Source organism: Ahaetulla prasina, chromosome 2, assembly GCF_028640845.1.
Source record: "Ahaetulla prasina isolate Xishuangbanna chromosome 2, ASM2864084v1, whole genome shotgun sequence".
NCBI lineage: Eukaryota > Metazoa > Chordata > Lepidosauria > Squamata > Colubridae > Ahaetulla > Ahaetulla prasina.
In genome coordinates, this window is record NC_080540.1 from 268,523,390 (window position 1) to 268,537,485 (window position 14,096).

Genomic DNA, 14,096 nt, shown 5'->3' on the forward strand with positions numbered 1-14,096 from the left:
TTGCAGTCAGTTTATTTAATGATTTTAATTATTTGTTTTGTACCTTATCTGAACTGTGATGTTTTTATTTTAATCTAGGGTGAAAGGAATAATGGCTTTGATGTCCTTTATCATAATATGAAACATGGCCATACATCTACAAAGGAATTAGCAGATTTTATAAGAGAAAGGTAAGTGACCTTTTTAGCTCATTTTTCTGATTTATCTTGATTTATGCAAAAATTGAAAGAACGCATTCCTTAAAGTAGCTATTATTAATTTGGATGCTTTCCAGACCAACTTTTAAATATTCCGTAACAACAATGCTGGCAGAAAATTCTGGTTGTTGAAATATACACATCAGGTTCCAGGAATAGTTTTATGTTTCTTTCTTTAAATACCTCTCATTGTGTTTCATATTGTGTTAACACAATTATATAATGCATTATTATTTAATTAATAATTGTATTGTTTAATGTATTATTTTAAATCTTTCTAGAAATGAATTTATGGTCCTGTTTCCATGACGTAGTTCACCTTTCATTTACTAATCTAAGCTTTTTTTGTTAGTGAGTCAGTTTGCAATCATATTGAGTTAAAATTTTCAGATTTTTATTACAAATATATGCATGATGTCTATATATTTCTCTATATATAGATAGATATTTTTAGATGGCTTCGCTTTTTATTCTCACTGAGGTTTGTATATTTTAATTTTTATGGTGATTTTTATTTTTAGAAATTATTTAAAAATTTTTTATAATGATTACTTGTATATATTTACTGATTATTTGATGTACATCACCAGAGTAGTTTTTTGTGAGATGGGTAGCCATATAAATGTGATTTGTAAAAAATAAAATAAATGTAACTATGAATCACATAGCAGGAAGTTCCTATGGTAGTACCTCATGAGTCTCTGCATAGGAAGTATTGGCGAGACTTCATGATATCACACCAATGGCTAGACAGGCAGGAATTGATGGAAAATGGGATATAGAAAAGAAAAAAAAGAAAAAAATCAGCACTTCAAGCACTAATCCCAATCAAGATGAACTCACTTCTCTCTTCCTTTAGATATCATTTCTATAGATAGCCACCCTTCTGCAGAATTACATTATTTTCCCAATATTACACCAATTAGGGCCAGCATCCAGAAATAGTCTGTGGGATAATATGCTTACCTTGCAAGAAAAATAAAGCCTTTAATGAAAGCATAAAATTACACCAAACGACACGACTATCCCAAACGTAAGAGTTCCAACCATAAACATAAGACAGGCTGGAAGTGTTGGAAGAAAATGTAAAAAAGGAACACGTCCAGTAAATAGGACATCAGACACAAGACTCCTCTTGCATAATCTATGCCTGTCATGCATGCATCTTCTCAAATGCTTCTACTCAACTGGGAGTAGAAGCATTTGAGTTGGTGGCCAGCTGCTTGAGCTATGCAATGCTTTAAGATACCACTGTAATACATGATGACATTTCCGACCTGCATTACGGGTTTCATCTTGCTTGTGTCTCTTGAATTTTGACATGAGAGGTGGTCTTAACTCTTTCCAAGGCTTTCCCCCATTTTTCTCTGCTATGAATAGGAGGGAATCCTTCCTGTACTTGACCTGAGTGGGTAGCCCAATCTGATGTGGTCTGCATAGATTAAGAAGAGATGTAGTTCCTATTTCACATATGATTGCTTATTACAAGGGAGTTATCACACGGTTCTGGTGTTTTCTGGAATCTGAATGCTAATGCTGGCAAGAGGATTGTTCCTTGGAGTCAGGCTATGTGTAGCTAACTTTCTTCTGGTTGACTAAGTGAAGCATTTGCCTTGTGGAGAGTGAGTTTTTTTTCTGGCATTGTGTCATAGAACTAATTCCTTTTACCCATTTGATGAATGGGGCTTTTTCGGGACAGGTTGATCTTTTCAGATGAGATTGCAGCTATTGGCATGCTTTCCTTTTTTATGTTTTTTATTTTTTAATTCACATTAATATTAATGCAAATCATTCCCACCCCAGTCTTCATGGAATCTACTTACACATGGTTGGAAAAAAACAATAGTCTCTTATGGTTTTTTTTTTAAAAACCAACAACTATCACCCAAGTTCAGCATCCATAAGCTTGAGTATGTTTTGCATTCTTGTGAATTGTGGCTGTTCTCTCCAAATGTTGCTATTTCTTCACCTTTGGAAGTGTGTAAGTTTATTTTACATTGTAGTGGGGGGTCCTACTTTAACGTGGTTTAACCATTTTATTTTATTACTGAATATAAATACTTCTAACTGATATTTCTACGAGCATCCTAATAAGCAGAGAGTGTTTCATTCTTTGTCATCCAGTGAGTTGGGAAAACAAAGTCGTTGCCTGACTTTGCCTACGACCAGGATATGAGCATTGCATTCCCAATGGTGATTAGGGCCTTTTCTCATTCCAGCTTTTTCTCTTGGATAACTAGATATGCAAATTAGGTCAACTAAGGCTAGAGATGTTTCATTGTAGGATGAACAGATTCTTTTTGGGTTTACATGTAACATTGTCTAAATTGACTAAACCCATAACTTATTTTTGTTGTTCTAACAACATTCAACTGGCAGGATCTGGAAGGATGGCTTTCTTAGTTGCTACCCCCATCTTATGGAACATTGTATCCTCAGAGGCGAGACAAGGCCCAATTTAATATCTGGCGTTAAAAGATTAGCAATCTTGCAGTACAATTTTAAACACATGAGCTAAAATATAAGGCCAATTTAATTAAGTGGGTTCTTCCCAAGTAAAAATGTGAAAGATTGCAGCATTAATGAAACAATAAAGCTTGGACTTAAAATAACAAGCTACAGGAAAATATTCTTTGGAACATTTTTTCATTACTAGATTCCTATACATATTTTATGTGTTTAAATTTTGTTTTAGAAATATTTGGCATAACGTTAGATTAAAGTCTTAGCAGTTTTGGTGCTTGGTTTGTTTTTTATTTATTTTTTCAAAAGATTCATAAAACACAGACGAGTGGAATAATTTAATATATAATAATAAAAATATTGAGACACACGCACACACACACACACTATTAGTATTTTCTATTTTAAAGATATCAGTAAAATCAACACAGGTGGGAAATAATGAAATGTTTCAGTATTGCTTGTTGTCATTAAATCCATTATAGAAAATGTAAAGAATTCAAATATATATAGCTATCATATTTTTTACACTATAAGACAGTCCGGACCATAAGACCGACCTAGCTTTTGGGGAGGAAAACAAGAAAAAAAATCTGCCTCTGCCTCCCAGTAATTTGCCTTCTGGTGATTGCCAGTGCTGCTGCCATCAGCAGCAATGCATGCCGCCTGGAATGGGCAAAAAAACGGGACACGCAGAGGCCAAAAATGGGGAGCACAGAGGCAGCGATAGGTGGCGGCAATGGGCGGCAGTGATTCCCGCAGCCTGGAACAGGTATTCCAGGAGGCCGATCCAACCGCCAATCAGCTACTCGTGTTAAATCAGGCTGTGCTGAAACTGACCAAGCTGTTTGCTGTTTGCTGCAAGGAGGAAAATTGCTGGGAGGCAGAGGCCGAAGGGTGGGGCTTTGGCAACATTCGCTCTATAAAACGCTCAGACATTTCCACCCACTTTTGGGGAGGAAAGTGCATCTTATAGAGCAAAAAAATACAGTAGTTCTTGACTTACATAATGGAGTCCAGAATTTGCATTTTATTTTATGACAGTTGTAAGTTGAGGCACCCAGATGACCAAGCTGATTTTATGAATTTTTTTATATCAGTTGTTAAGCAAACCCATTGTCTCCAATGGGCATTTTGTGCTAGAAACCAGAATAAAATGTTGATTTCCAGAAAAAGAATGTAATTAGCAATCATGTGAATTGCCGGATGCTGCAAATGACAATAATTATGGACTGGTTGCCAAGTGCCTGAAATGTGATTGTGTGACCATACATTAGAACTTAGATTCTGGGTCATAAGTGCCTTTTGGAGAATCTGTTGTAACTTTGAATAGTCATTAAGCAACCAGTTGTAAGTCAAGGACTGCTTGAATAATTTATTGCACAGTTATTGTTCGCTGAATGTTGAAACACTAATGCCAAATAAGAACTTTGAGGTGAATCAAGAGAATAGTTCTCAACAGAAACTGATTTCCATCTCTTCAAAGCAAGAAGAGCCACATGACTGTCTATTGATTTTTACTTTTTGTAATCTCTGCTCTTTTCTGCTAAATTATAAACACTGAACAGGTTTTGTCAACAGGTTTTGTAAAAATATAATTTAGGTCTCTGCTATGAGATATTTCATAATGACTATTGTAAGACTCACTGAATGCCTGATTACTCTTAATGAGACATTCAGTCTTCTATCATTGGACTTTCGGATATAAAAACAGTGGACATATCACAGTAGAATATGTTGGCATTCTCCAAACTATTGCAGTTAGAAAGACAGGAGATAACAAATAGGGTAGAAGGAAGATAATTTCCCTGTAAAATATCTTTCTGAAACAATGCTGTCTGTCTTTTATGATTTCAGTTGTGATATTGTCAGCACCTTTATTTCTTTTATTATATGAGAATGGATTTTCATATAATATTATATATTTAAATATTTGAGAGAACTAGTTTTGTATAATTGTTAAGGCATCAGGCTAGAAACTGGGATACCATAAATTTTAGTCCCGCTTTAGGTACAAAGCTAGCTGGGTGGTCTTGGTTCAGTCACTTTCTCTCAGTAGCAAACCACTTCTGAAATCTTGCTAGGAAAACTGGCAGGAATTTGTCCCAATAGTCTTCAGAAGTCAAAACTGACTTGAAAGCAATTTATGAGAACTGAAATGAGTTAGTTAAAATATACCTGTATAATAAAGATACTGATGTAGGCCAACATATCTGCTTCCATAGTTGCAAAGAATTTTGAAAGTCCAAACAAAAGGCAAGTATAGACTAGTAATCCTTAATTAAATTCCAGTGTACAAGAAATTAGTATAAGTACTAAGAACTTTCCATTATGCCATGTCCTCAAAAATGTTTCATAAATGGATATATTTTTTTAATATTTGCAAAAATGGAGTCATAGACATAACATAACATAACATAACAACAGAGTTGGAAGGGATCTTGGAGGTCTTCTAGTCCAACCCCCTGCCCAGGCAGGAAACTCTACACCATACTTTACATACATACTCTACATACATACTTTTATATTAATTATTGTAGATAGTACTGGAGAATTCCTCTCCCTCAAATAACATTGTGTAAGTAAAATTAGAAGTTTCTAATACAAAAATCCACACCACTGGATATTACATAAATAACTGTACCAGCTCCAACTATTTTCTTTTTAGAGTTATATTTGGAATAGCATCTGTAACTTGAGCAAGCCATATTTAATGGAGACTTTACTTTTGAAACCCTTCCACTTGAATAGACCATTGCAGACTTTTTCTCTGTTGTATATGTTACTGACAATGTGTGAAAAGTTGGAATGGTATGGTGTTTTAGGCAAAGTATGAAATTGTGTTACTTTAATATGCCATATATTTTCCCTGGTTATTGTGTGCAATACCTAGGCATTATGCAGAATAACAAGAAGTATTTAGGAAAATTATGAAAAGAAAGTCATAAAAAGGGTTAGGGTTAGAGCCGGGGTGAAATCTAAAAATTTTCTCTACGGTTCTGTGGGTGTGGCTTAATTGGTGGGTGTGGCTTGGTGATCAGTTGACTGGGTGGGCGTGGCCAATAACAATAAATAATAAACAAAGTTTACAAAACAATAAGAGATACCAAAACCCAACTTTCACACTTTACACACACACTACACAATACAACTGACTCACACACAAAGTAAAAGCAGCTGCACCTCCCCCAAAATGGCTCCTGCAACAAGCAGGAACCTCACACAGCCACAAAAAGCTCAAAAACTAACTTTCACACTTTACACACACACAACACAACACAACTGATACACACACACACAGAATGCCATATACAGCTTTGTGAGATTTTGTGTGTTTGGGAAGTTAGAGTGAAACACTACAGAAACACACAAAATCTCAGAAAGCTGCACAAATATTTTATTATTTTATTTTATTTATATTCTTTAGATCGGGATCTCCAACCTTAGTAACTTTAAGGTCTGTGGACTTCAACTCCCAGAGTTCCTCAGCCAGCAAAGCTGAAGAGGTTATTTAAAAAAAGAGTTTAAAGGGTTCTGATGATCCCAGCTGAGCTGCGCGATCATCAAAGGCTTTTTTTTTTACTTTTAAAAGCATTTTTTCAGCTGAAGAAAAAATGCTTTTAAAAGTAGAAGAAGAAAAAACTCTGATGATGGCGTGGCTCAGCAGGGGCAGGGGGTGGGGCCAGGGATTTTTGCTACCGGTTCTCCGAACCACCAGCCGCCATCGCTACCGGATCGGGCGATCTGGTCCGAACTGGGAACATTTCACCCCTGGGTTAGAGGTAGGGTTATGGTTAACCCTAATCCTAATTCTTTATTGAAAAGACGTATATGAAAATAAAAGAAGAAATGCAAAATAAAGTACAGGACTTTTTTACTGAAAAAAAACCTTGTTGCAACAAGGAAGGCTAGAATGGCATTTTATCATTTACCATTTTTAGCATTCTGTAGATTTGCAATAGTGGTGAATATCTGTAGCTCTAGTGTAGGATAAGGGTGAAGGTTCATTCTCTGAGCTTGTGGGTTGGTTTCCAATTGTTTCATTACCAGGCTAGGTAAAATCTTCAGCAGAGTTTAGGGGATATCAGTGTCAGACTTTCACTGATGACTCACACCTGACCCATCACAAGACCTCACTTGACACACCTACATCTGACCTATCACAAGATCTACTGACCACACGAAGCTCTTATAAACAGAGGAACGCTGACACTGACATTCCCTAAACTCCACTGAAGATGTTATCTAGCCCAGTAACGAAATGTTCAGAAATCAACCCACAAGCTCGGTGAATGAACCTTCACCCTCATTCTCTAGATTTTCTAGGCATTCTATAAAATGCCTGTTTCACACATTGATGGTAACATATATGAGTCTGAAGGTTATAATTTCCCTTAAATGTTTAGACAGAATTTTCCATGTCACAGTCTTGAATAATGAATGCTGCACTTGGCCCATCTTTTGTTTAACATCTATTTGTAAATAGAGGTAAAATCTGTTAAATCTGGAACCTTTCAACCCAGGGTCTCTATGTACTTTTCAAATACTTAGTAAAGGTAAAGGTAAAGGTAAAGGTTCCCCTCACACATATGTGCTAGTCGTTGCCGAATCTAGGGGGCGGTGCTCATCTCCGTTTCAAAGCCGAAGAGCCAACGCTCTCCGAAGACATCTCCATGGTCATGTGGCCAGCATGACTCAATGCCAAAGGTGATCCCTGTTTTTTCTACTTGCATTTTTACGTGCTTTCGAAACTGCTAGGTTGGCAGAAGCTGGGACAAGTAACGGGAGCTCACCCCGTTACACGACAGCACTAGGGATTCGAACCGCTGAGCTGCCGACCTTTCGATCGACAAGCTCAACGTCCTAGCCCCTGAGCTACCGCATCCTGAGCCACCTAGGCCCTGAGCCACCGCGTCAAATACTTAAATGCCTTTTAATATTCCTCTGTCGACTGAATTATTCAAATTAATTATTAAATTTGTAAGAGTGTGATTCCTAAATTGCAGCACAGTGCCTTGGAGCATTGTAACAAACCACAGGGGCAGCTGTGGGATATTTTATTTTTTTATTTTAAAGCAGGGTTTGGCAATGTCATATTTTTGTGAAGCTAGGTTTTCAGTGACTGCTTGACAAAAATCAATGTTGAACAGAAAATGAGGGTGGTGATGTTCAGTGCAATTCCAGGTTTGAGAATGAGAAACAACAAGTACATCCATTACTAAGTAATTGCGGTTATTTAAGAATGAAATTAATTTTTTTAAATTTCAATTTATGTGTGCTATTTTTTGAAACAGTTGTTAGGTTATAAATACTTATCCTTTTGACCTAGCAGTTTAACAAAAAGAACTGTTAGCTGTTTCATTTGCCTAAGGGCGCCATGAAAGAATTGCGGTAATACTAAGAGCTTGGTGAACTGAGAAAGTTTGGGAACCCTATAAAAGGATTTGCACCTTAAGGTAGACAGTTATGGGAACGATCTATAATAACTCCAAATTAAAGTTAAGAAGGCTTTCACTTCTTCATTTCAGGAAAACTAGCCAGATGAATCGCCTCTATTTTAGAGTAATGAATCTGGTCTAACAAGGGTATCCATTCTAAATCCCAGGTATTTTGTTTCTTAGAAACCAAGGGCGCACCTAGAAGGTTAAGAATTATATAAGCTTTGTGGAGACTTCCCACCACATGCTTTACGTGTTCCAGATGCTTCTCTTAGCTGCAAGTACAAATAATCAAATCATCTACATACTTTCCATGCTGCTATCTTTGACCAGGCAATATCTGATAGATGAGCCTCAGAACCATTTCAGAAGACTGATGGAGTCCAAAAAAAATCTATGTGGAAAAAGTCTTATGGGGTAGAAAAGGCAGTCTGAATTTTTTTTCAAGAGGAGTCTGCCAGTATTACTTCATGATGTTTAAGATGAATGGGTAGGAGGATAAATGGATGAATACACACACGTGCACGGGGGTAGGAGGTGGAGTAGAGAACCAGTCAATCCTCTATCTTTGGACAATGATTAGCTATCAAACTAGCAGTATTATTTCTTTCTTTGCCTCATGAGATTTGGAGCCAGTGTAGTGAGTGTTTTGTTTATTGTTTGCTATTGGAAAATTCTTTTATTCCCAGTTTCAACATTTTTGTAGTTTACATTTCATTATGTGTAAAAGGTAGGGTAAAGAATGAGACAGGGAACATATTATAAAAAATTATGGGAATGGAGGTAATGAAAGCTGGAATCAATATTGGAGGCTGAAAGCATAAGAATTAGAGATATGCAGATTATAATATTTTATTAGCCCAAAAGAAAGAAGACTTAGTTTATTGCTAAAGTAAAAACCTAAGTTTAAAATATCCAGGTAAATGTTCAGTATGAAGGGGGAAAGTCAATCTTAGATTCCATTCAGAAAGATCAGAATTCTTTAAACAATGAACTTACATATGGTTGTGAAAGCTGGACAGTGAGAAAGAAGAAACATATCTTCAAATTGTGAATTAGGAGATGGTTGTTAAACACATAGGGGACTGCAGAAAGAATGACTCAGTCAACCTAGACCAAATAGGGTGATTCTTCCCTTGAAGTAATATCAACAAGCAGAAGAAAAACATACTTGGACAGTGATGAGAGCAAAAGATAGAAATATGATGGTTTGCCAAAGTTGAGACTAGCAGTAGGAGGGGAAGACAAAATAATTTTCTAGGAAAGCAATAAAGGAAGCAACCGACTCAATGGCATTTGATGCTAACTAATACTTATCTGCTAAAAATTGAACCAGTTGTTGAGATCAAAGTCATGTACAGGAAATAGTAACTGCAAATATTTGCTAACGTGGGATGATTTTTAAAGAGAAGGCTATGCTTTGGAGGGCATAGTGAATTTTGTTGGTTTTAGACAGGTAATCTTCAATTTACAACCGGTTGTTTAACAACCATTCAAAATTACCACAATCTTGGAAAGGTTTGTGACCCGTAAAACACTTCCAGCCGTTGTAGAACATTGTGCCATTCCCTCCCACAGTCACCTGGCACTTTCAGACAAGCACCCCACAATCACGTGATTGCCATTTGCAATCTTTCTGTCAGCTCCCCATAAAGTCAGTGAGGAAGTTGGATAGGGAATGTTGCAAGTGGAAGAGATGGAGGGAAGCTGAAATCCTTCTGTGAGCTGCAGAAACAGAGCTGAAATTCTGAAAATTTGTAGATTGCGGAAGAATTTTCCCTCCATGTGCCAAGGGGAGCTGAAATCCTTCAGCAGATTGCAATAATATTTGTACTTATTACTTACTGTTTAAACTCAACTTATTAATAAGCTTTTGTGGAATTAAAAAGAGGTGGTATAATTTTCAAAATATAAATGATGAGGTAGTCCTCATCTTATGACCACTTGTTCAGAGACCATTCAAAATTATGATGGCCCTGACTTCAGGGACTTACAAGCTGTGCCTGAAGTTCCAACCATTGCAGCATGCTTGGGCTCATGTGACTGAAATTTGGGCACTTGGCAGCATGCAAAGACTGTGGGAACACTGCAACTGAGGGGGCCAGAAAGCCTCGACCAGCTAGGCTCAGCAGTGCACAGATCTCCTGCCTCCCCCTCCCCCTCTCAAAAATCCTACCCTTCTTCCCCACCCCGCATAACAAAAAATCTTGGATTGCACTTAGCAAATTAATTTATTGACAAAATTTCCATCTGTCAATTGCAAAAAGCCACTTGGATTTGCAATTGACAGATGGAAATTGATTTGCTTGGATATGCACATGTACTATGCCAATAGATTATGGCATATTAGGTTTTTAGGATGCACTCAGCGAGTATGAAGTCCAACACAAGCTAAAAAACTGGCAATTGTTATGTACATAAAAAGACGAGAAAGAATGAGAAAATCACTAAATATAAAGATCTGCAAATAGAAGTGACAAAAAAAGCAAAAACAGTACCAATAGTAACAGGGTCCTTGGATTCAATCCCAAAATATCTGAAACACCATTTGAATACTATCGGCATTGACAAAATCATCATCAGTCAATGTAAGAGGCAGCTTTACTTGGAATACCTTACATTCTGCGATAATACTTTTAATATTAATAAACATCTGCCTATCCCAGGTCTTTGGGAGGAATTCAGTAGGTTGATAAAAATCCAGTCTAAATAATCTGGTTGATGATGTGACCAAACATCATAATGTGGCTCAGGCTGTAAGAAGCCTGTTATTAAACACAACTGCCTGCAATTACTGCAGGTTCTAGTCCCACCAGGCCCAAGGTTGACTCAGCCTTCCATCCTTTATAAGGTAGGTAAAATGAGGACCCAGATTGTTGGGGGGGCAATAAGTTGACTTTGTATATAAATATACAAATAGAATGAGACTATTGCCTTACACAATGTAAGCCGCCCTGAGTCTTCGGAGAAGGGCGGGATATAAATGTAAAAAATAAAATAAAAAATAAAATAAAATAATGCAAGCTAAGTCTAATTTTATGAGGAAAAATTGTGATGACATCATAACAGGGATTAGAAAAAAAAAACCGGATTGGTGTTTTGTTTGCAAGCAAATGAATTTTTTTAATATTCAAATTCTAGGACAAAGCTTCTTTTCTTTACACATTAAAGGAAAGAACTGAGGTTCTAGCATGTTAGTACTTTGAAAGTTTACAGTTGTGGAGATGTTGATCTCTTTTTCTTCCATTCGTGTATGATTCTCAGAGACTGTTTGGACAAGACCCTGCAGTTTTCTTGATAACATTTTTGCAGAAGTGATTTGTCATTTCCTCCTATCTAGAACTGAGAAAAAAAATGAGTGACCCAAGGTTAGTTAGCTGACTGTCTCAGGCAGAACTAGAATTCATGGTCTTAAAGTTTCTAGCTTTTATGCTTTAACCACTGTACCAAACTACCTCTAACTGACCTCAATTAAAAGTTGGACTAATATAAATAGTGATTTCTGTTTTAATTAATTATTCTAAGAACAATATAGATTTTGCACTTTGTTGAGCAAACAAAACAAAGTTGTTCTTTTTTCTTAATAGGGCTACAATAGAGGAGGCCTATTCAAGGTCAATGACAAAGCTCGCCAAATCAGCAAGCAACTATTCACAGATTGGGTAAGTTGATGGAGTCTAATAGCAATATAGCTTGATTCAGATTCTGGTTTAATATCAGAAATAATTGAAAGGCCGACTGAAAGCATTGGGGTGGCTTTTCTGCTTTTCTCAACACAATCCCATTAATATTTGAAATTTCAGTATTATATTATAGTGGCTGTCTGAAAACCTGGAAGAAATAGAATCTACAAGTGCTAGAATTCTTGCTAGGAATACAATGGTAAATTCCACAATGAAAAAAATTTCTGACTCTATTCTTGAGGTTAAACTGCACCTCAGGAAGTTAACTGGATCTTGCTTTCCTCAACTCTACTTGACATAAGTTCTACCATATCCATAACAGAGTGCTGAGTTTAAGTCATGTAACTACTGTGGGTTCTGTTCTATAAATGTAAAGACATTTGAAAATCCTGTGAATACTTTTTTTCAGTTTAATAATAAGATCAGAGTATTCATTTATATTGAATTGCAGTAAATGGCTATGACAATTGTACTTGACTCTTGAGAGTTTGATCCAGCTCTAACCTTATCCACATTTAGGTGGCTAACTGTAAGCACAATATTTGCTTCTGGAATAATTAATTAGGAATCTTTTTAAAAATACATCCTACAGTGTAGGAAAACGTTGCATAATATATTACCTTCCACATAATTTTGGTACTGAACTATTGTCATTTTCACTTCTTCTTAGGACATTTGCACCAGTCTGGGATGTTTTCAAATCATCAACTGAAAAACTAGCATGCTGTCATCTAGAACTTGTTCGAAAGCTGCAAGAACTAATAAAAGAAGTGCAGAAATATGGAGATGAACAAATAAAAGCTCATAAAAAGGTTATATATATTCCTAATTTTTCTTTAATTGTCTTACATAAAATAATGAATTGGTAGAATTTAAAACCTGTATGATATTTAACAGACCAAGGAAGAAGTTTCTGGGACTTTGGAAGCAGTTCAAAATTTTCAGAGTATTACCCAAGCACTGCAAAAAGCAAAAGAAAACTATAATTCAAAATGCGTGGAACAAGAACGTTTGAAAAAAGAAGGTGCAACACAAAGAGAAATAGACAAGGTAACTTTTTTAAGCCTTTCTTTTGTTTTTGTATTTTTCAGCGTGAAAAATTACAGATTTTTTTTCCTAGGTGAGACAATATTAATGATAAGTGTGACATGTTGTTTGCTTACTGGAATAGTAGTGCATTAGCAAACATTTAAGCTGAAATGTATCATTTTGCGACTTTATTCCCCAAAAGGTAAATACATTGACTTAAACATTTTGTTGTGGGTTCCTGAAAATGTAGACAATCAATTCTGGTGACTGTATAAGTCAAATGTCTTAAAGTAGCCAGTAATCCATAATCTAAATCTAAAAAAAAAAAATTGTTCAGCTTTGACAAATTGTAGAAATGCTTATTTTATTTGGGGCCATTATTCATCTGAAATCCAAAAGAGGAACAGAAGTTACTTCACCCTCAGTACTTATATTTTTCCTAAACTGTTGGGCTGTCCTATTCCTGTTTGAGAGTACAGATTTTTAATGGGAATAAAAAAAATAGATTGAACAATCATTTTCCACTTACGTTATAATAAAACTGTTATGTAGGCTGTTACAGGAAAAAAAGTTGTTATATATATTTTATTAAAACATTTGATGTTCTGTTAATTTTTTATGAGTTATGTATGATAAGAATTGATATTTACTCTGAGAGCCAATGAATACAAGTAAGGAAAGGTAAAGGTTGCTTGAACTCAACTGTCAAATGTATTTTTCTTGGCAGACATTGATTGTCATTGCCTTCTTCCAGAATGTTGTTTTGTTTTGTTTTTACCTCCCAGAGTAATCTATAATTCTGGGATCCTATGCATTAGCAAGAACTCTCAACCAATCCTGGCTAATTCTGCTCCCAAAACCAGTCAGAACTAAATTTATGGTAAAATACATTCTTCCTCTGATTTGTCTAGGCAGCAGTAAAATCCAAGAAGGCTACCGAGATGTACAAATTATATGTAGAAAAATATGCTGTAGCAAAATCTGAGTTTGAACAAAAGATGAATGAAACTTCCCAGGTAAGCTTTATCTCCAATTTGTTAAATTGAAAGTTATCATGAAGCAAATCCACTGAACCAGAATGTCTATTTCAAGCAAATCTAAATCTGAGCCCTACCCATTATATATAAAATAACTAAAACCTTGGTTAATTTTTATTCCATCCTTACAGACAGTTTTCCTCCCTTTAATTTTGTAGCATTTTGCAAGGAGTCTGATAGAAGAGAATACAAAATTCAGGTTGAATAGATACTATTGTAATTGGGTTTCAGAGGAAACGTTTGCACATA

At 35.9% G+C, this 14,096-nt stretch overlaps 1 protein-coding gene across 1 annotated transcript in view; it reads left to right on the top strand.

Annotated features, from left to right (window-relative positions):
* FCHO2 (FCH and mu domain containing endocytic adaptor 2) overlaps nt 1–14,096 on the top strand; it is an 83,538-nt gene that overhangs the window by 8,848 nt on the left and 60,594 nt on the right. The window contains exons 2-6 of the mRNA XM_058168976.1: nt 79–170; nt 11,686–11,760; nt 12,452–12,593; nt 12,679–12,831; nt 13,722–13,826. Of these exons, the coding sequence (XP_058024959.1) occupies nt 79–170; nt 11,686–11,760; nt 12,452–12,593; nt 12,679–12,831; nt 13,722–13,826 (567 nt within the window). The remainder of the gene's footprint in view (nt 1–78; nt 171–11,685; nt 11,761–12,451; nt 12,594–12,678; nt 12,832–13,721; nt 13,827–14,096) is intronic.